General features: G+C 52.4%; 1 protein-coding gene across 1 annotated transcript in view; it reads right to left on the reverse strand.

Moving 5' to 3' along the window:
• f7l (coagulation factor VII, like) overlaps positions 1–5,848 on the reverse strand; it is a 7,473-nt gene extending 1,625 nt beyond the window's left edge. The window contains 7 exon segments of the mRNA XM_056301572.1: positions 31–130; positions 299–387; positions 1,059–1,199; positions 2,584–2,697; positions 3,598–3,622; positions 4,529–4,695; positions 5,761–5,848. Of these exon segments, the coding sequence (XP_056157547.1) occupies positions 31–130; positions 299–387; positions 1,059–1,199; positions 2,584–2,697; positions 3,598–3,622; positions 4,529–4,695; positions 5,761–5,848 (724 nt within the window).
• Positions 5,849–6,357: the final 509 nt, after the last annotated feature.

Below are 6,357 nucleotides of genomic sequence, written 5' to 3' on the forward strand. Positions count from 1 at the left end.
TCTGAGAAACGCTTTCGGATGTTGGGATACCTTGAAAACCAGCGGCACTGATGGGTACCCGAGGACCCGATTGAGGTCCGGTGATCTTTCGTTTGGTCTTCGCTGAACGGAGGGGGAGTTCATCGCAGAGCTAAGTGTTTACCACAACAGTGTGTCTGTATGTTTCATGCTCCTCTGTGTGTGCGCATCTACATTTTTTCCCCCTTATGTGTGTTTGTTAGTGTTCCTCTGCATGCTTGTGTATATGAAAATATATATGTGTGTGTGTGTGTGTGTGTGTGTGTGTGTGGTACCATACCTGCCATGGACACTGTCCTTTGGAGCAGCTGTATCCACTGACTATCCTTGGGCGAAACTGCGCGATTGGTTTTCCACACGGAACTGGAACTGGACCAGTACAGACAGGAAGAAGACCCCCGTTAACACAATCACAGTGACACCCCCCCCCCTTTTTCCCCCCCCTCCCCAGTTGTACCCGGCCAATTATCCCGCTCTCCGAGCCGTCCCGGTCGCTGCTCCGCCCCCTCTGCCGATCCGGGGAGGGCTGCAGACTACCACGCGTCTCCTCCGATACATGTGGAGTCGCCAGCCGCTTCTTTTCACCTGACAGTGAGGAGTTTCACCGGGGGGGACGTAGCGCCCCCGAACAGGTGCCCCGACCAACCAGAGGAGGCGCTAGTGCAGCGACCAGGACACGCATCCACATCCGGCTTCCCACCCGCAGATACGGCCAATTGTGTCGGTAGGGACGGTCGACCAAGCCCGAGGTAACACGGGGATTCGAACCGCCAATCCCCGTGTTGGTAGGCAACGGAATTGACTGCCACACCACCCGGACCCCCCCCCCCCTTTTGCTTTTGATCCGGAAGTTACTGGTACTGCACCAAGGCATAGTACATAGGTCCAGTATGGGTACAGTGCTAATACTGTATAGCTCCACACCTATAGACCAACTTCCTGTCATTCCTGCCTACTTCCCAATACGTCCCCCTTGGAGAGTGGTGTATGCAGAGACCCAGGGAACCGTGGGGGACGTAGTTTTACACGGTGAAGCGGACCTTGCGGCAGGCAGCTGCTGTTGTCCAGACCCAGGCGGTATCCCGGGGCACAGTAGCAGTGATGGGACAGGTCCGGAGACTCTTTGCAGAAATGTTCACACCCTCCGTTTCTGTAGAGGCAGCCGTACCACTTGCGGTGCACTGCGCAGAGACAGGGACAGCGTTGCAGAAGGCAGGCACGTGTGGATCCTCACCGAGAAATACTGAGAGAGATCAGGGATGAAAGCGTACGAGCAGGCGACGGGATTTCGTCGCGAATCATTGTAATTAGGAGAGAGGAAAGAGCCAAAGAGAAAGACGGAGAAGGTTTGAATAGCACCAGTGAGATCGCCACAGTCGTGAGCTAGTTGCTTTGGTAAATCTTGCTCGTGTCTTAATGTCTGTAAACAGTCCAGTATGCCCCCCCCCCCTTTTCTCCCCAATTGTACCCAGCTAGTTACCCCCACTCTTCCGAGCCGTCCTGGTCGCTGCTCCGCCCCCTCTGCCGATCTGGGGAGGGCTGCAGACTACCGCACGCCTCCTCCAATACAGGTGGAGTCGCCAACTGCTTCTTTTCACCTGACAGCGAGGAGTTTCACCGGGGGGACACAGCGCATGGGAGGATCACGCTATTCCCCCCCAGTTCCCCCTCCCCCCCCGAGCAGATGCCCCGACCATCCAGATAAGGAGCCAGTGCAGCGACCAGGACACATACCCACATCCAGCTCCCCACCTGCAGACACGTCCAATTGTGTCTGTAGGGGCAACTGACCAAGCCAGAGGTAACACGGGGGGATGCGAACCGCCACCACTCCCCGTGTTGGTAGGCAAAGGAATAGACCACCAGGCCACCCGGACGCCCTATAACAGTCCAGTATGTTTTAAGTTTGTGTTTACATCCATCCATCCATTATCCAAACCGCTCATCCGGCTCAGGCGGGGAGACACCCTGGACAGGCTGCCAGTCCATCACAGGGCCGTGTTTACGTCACTGAGTCAACGAGTTTCTGATCAGTTAAGCAAGACAGAATCTAATGGGTGATGTGCCAGATGTAAACACGATTTACGATGACACATCTCAGTCCAATATGCTATATAATCAAGGCATATATGTATAAAGGATGCTGTAGCAGGAGGACAGATTATAAGGACTGTCATTTTCATCAACACACACAGTGTGGTGTCAGCAACACCTACAACAACCAATGACACAACACCCTGTTCACATCTGAGATGATCAATTACAGAAACACAGGAGCAGCCATCGACACATATTATAGGTTAAATGTACTACAGCGTACTAATAACTGTACTGGGTGAGAAACGTGGGTGACAGGCTTTCATTTGAAGTGTGTGCAGAGTGAGCCAACAGCGCCCAACATGGAAGGAGGAACAATACATTAGACGTCATTACACAATGGGAAGAGCATGCAAACTCCACACAGGAGGCGTGAGGTCAAAGCCAAGTCCTCCTGCTGTGAACTGCTCGGCGGCCACCATTAATGCTATTCTTATCGTTCCTGTTAGTAAAGAGTCTCTGTCCTGCCTTTGTCGCAGTTGCGGCCCTGGTAGCCCGGCGTGCAGAGGCAGACGTAGTCGCTGGCCTGACTGACGCAGGTGGCGCCGTTCGTACACGGCCGAAGCTCGCATTGATCCACTGCTGGAGATGAGAAGCAGCTTCATAAAAACACAACTTCCACACTCAGAAAGGCAGACAGAGAGGCAGACAGACAGGCAGACAGACAGAGAGCGACAGACACAGAGAGACAAACAGACAGACAGACAGGCAGACAGGCAGACAGAAAGACAGACAGACAGAGGTACAGGCAGGCAGGCAGACAGAGAGACAGACAGACAGACAGACAGGCAGGCAGACAGAAGGGCAGACAGACAGACAGACAGACAGACAGACAGACAGACAGAGAGCGACAGACACAGAGACAAACAGACAGACAGACAGGCAGGCAGACAGGCAGGCAGACAGACAGACAGACAGACAGGCAGGCAGACAGACAGACAGACAGACAGACAGACAGACAGAGGGACAGACAGGCAGGCAGACAGAGAGACAGACAGACAGACAGACAGACAGACAGACAGACAGACAGACAGACAGACAGACAGACAGACAGACAGACAGAAAGTAAGTCAGACTGACAGACAGAGAGACCGGCAGACACATAGTCAGTCAGACAGAGAGACAGACAGACACACAGTCAGTCAATCAGACAGAGAGAGAGACAGACAGAGATAGCTTTCACTCTTACAGACATGCCTTGAGAGCCACATTCAGACATTAACGTCTCTCAGGGCCACAGTGATGATATGGACACAGCTCAGGACATGAAGTGATGATATGGACACAGCTCAGGACATGAAGTGGTGATATGGACACAGCTCAGGACATGAAGTGGTGATATGGACACAGCTCAGGACATGAAGTGGTGATATGGACACAAGATTATTTAACCAACTGATCTGCTGAATGCGAGCATTTATAATGTGTGACCTGATGCAAAGAGTTTAATGTGCAGCTTCTCAAAAGCTCCTCTTGACATACCTGAATATGTTTCCCAGAATGTTTCCTGATAGGGAGAGAGAGAGAGAGAGAGAGAGAGAGAGAGAGAGAGAGAGAGAGAGAGAGCGAGAGACAAGAAGAAGAAGAAGAAGAAGAAGAAGAAGAAAAGGTATTGTTATGCACATCCAGCACAACAAGGGTTCAGGTGTGTAATTAAAAAAAAACCCCTAACAGTTTGTCTGTGTGAACATCTACTTCTTCTTCTTCTCTTTTTTGACCCCCCCTCTTCTTCTTTTTTTTGACCCCCCCCCCTTTTCTCCTCAATTGTATCCAGCAAATTACCTCCCACTCTTCCGAGCCGTCCCGGTCGCTGCTCCACCCCCTCTGCCGATCAAGGGAGGGTTGCAGACTACCACATTCCTCCGCCGGTACATATGGAGTTGCCAGCCACTTCTTTTCACCTGACAGTGAGGAGTTTCCCCAGGGGGGGGGGGGTGTAGCGCATGGGAGGATCACGCTATTCCCCCCTCCACCCTGAACAGGTGCCCCGACTGACCAGAGGTGACGCTGGTGCAGCGACCAGGACACATACCCACACCCGGCTTCCCACCCACAGACACGGCCAATTGTGTCTGTAGGGACGCCCGACCAAGCCGGAGGTAACACGGGGATTCGAACCAGCGGGACTAGACCGCTACGCTACCTGGACGCCCTCTCAACATCCTCTTTTAATCTCCCATATGAATACTCTTTGTTAAGTACCACCAGGTGGATGTTTCTAATTGGCCAGGGATTTGAACTTACAACTGACCCCCCCCCCCACCACAACTTATAAGAAGGTCACCAGAATGACCGGTTTCACGTCTTTCGCGGATGACACGTAACTCTATCAGCGACGGGGCGGTAGCCCAGCGTAGAAGCCGTTGAAGCGACTCTGTGGGAAACAGTCATTCGATCAAATAAACCGACTCACAAACTGATGTGAAACAGTGAAGATCTCCCTGGCCTCCTCATAGGAGCACTTCTCCTCCAGACACTCCCTCTCCAGGTTCCCTATCTTCAGCTCCTCCATGCCCGCGTTGGCCCGTCGCGCCCTCCACAGCACACCACTGGCGGAACTCCTGCTCAGGAACACTCGGTCTGCCGACAAGTTCGAGGTGATGTTAGTGGTTAGGCTCGTCTATGTTGAACCGTAAGGTACGCTTCCTGTCGCTGAGCAGCACAACTCGCATCGATCGACAAGACTGTTCAGTCGCCAAATAGCGATTATGAGGTTGCTTGCTTTACGTCAGCTTCACCTTAGCTTATTTGATTTTACCCCCCCCCCCTTTTTTTTTTCACCCCAATCGTATCCGGCCAATCACCCCACTCTTCTGAGCCGTCCCGGTCGCTGCTCCGGCCCGTCCACCGATCCAGGGAGGGCTGCCGACTACCACACGCCTCCGCCGATAAACGTGGATTTGCCAGCTGCTTCCTTTCACCTGACAGTGAGGAGTTTCACCGGGGGGGACGTAGCACGCGGGAGGATCACGCTATCCCCCCCCCCCCGCGAACAGGCGCCCCGACCGACCAGAGGAGATGCTAGCGAAGCGACCAGGACACGTACCCACATCCGGCTTCCCACCCCGCAGACGAGGCCGATCGTGTCTGCAGGGATGCCCGACCAAGCCGGAGGTAGCACGGGGATTCGAACCGGCGATCCCCGTGTTGGTAGGCAACGGAATAGACCGCCGCGCCACCCGGACAGCCTCGTTCTGTTTATCTGATTTCATTTTTACTCAACTTTTAAAATGAGGATAACGGTACAGTTGTCAACATGATAAAAATATTTCGTCATAAAGTCCGAATCAACTACAAATAGCAGGAACAGGACTCTAGAGCTCTAGTCCAGACTAGACTAATCTAGTAGCCAGACCCAAAACTAGTCCAGGTTTCGATTCACCGAGAAATCAACGCGAGAAGAAAATACGAAAACTCTGTCAAACTGGAACAAGAACCTCAGGACAACTGAAACGTTATCCTTTGTCAAAGTGTGTGTGAGCCTGGGGCCACCAAAACACGTGTTGTGTTGTGTGTGTGTGTGTGTGTGTGTGTGCATAAATGAGACTGTAAGGTGGTCTCAGTCTGCAGCAGTAGGGAGAGAGTGGCAGGCAGCAGGTGTGACTCCAGGTGGTTTGAGAACAGCAGAAGAAGAAGACGACTCACCTCTGGGAAGGCCGGTGGAGGCCGGGATAGAGGAGAAGAAGAGGAGCAGGCGGAGGAGACAGAGGATGACTACGCTGAACGACTCCATGGCTGCTTTAGTCTCTGGATCTGGGCGAAGTTCATCTCTCCTACAAACACTGCAGTTGCACCAGACCCAAAACACACACACACACACACACACACACACACACACGCACACACACATTTTTCTTTCTCGATCTCATACCCATATGTGGATGAACCCATTCTCTCTCTCTGTATCGTGAATACAAACACTTCCTCTGTCAGGTTGTATTGTTTTGCAACGGGTTGATTTTCAAACCGAGTTAGAACCGATAAGCTTCCGGATCATTTTATGTCAGATGTTTTGTCAGAAACGACTCATTTTCACTCATAATTAAGAATGGCCGCTTCACCGTTACACACTGACAAAGCCTTGTTTTCTGAACACCCTCACAGAAGTGCAAGTCATGAGGATGTGTGGGCAGCCGATATATGATACCGTTGTGCTGAACAAATGATCAACAAAACCCTTGAAGACTTCAGGGTTCATGGGCATCGCCGGTTCGAATCCCCGCGTTACCTCCGACACAATCG

Source organism: Lampris incognitus, chromosome 21 (assembly GCF_029633865.1).
Source record: "Lampris incognitus isolate fLamInc1 chromosome 21, fLamInc1.hap2, whole genome shotgun sequence".
NCBI lineage: Eukaryota > Metazoa > Chordata > Actinopteri > Lampriformes > Lampridae > Lampris > Lampris incognitus.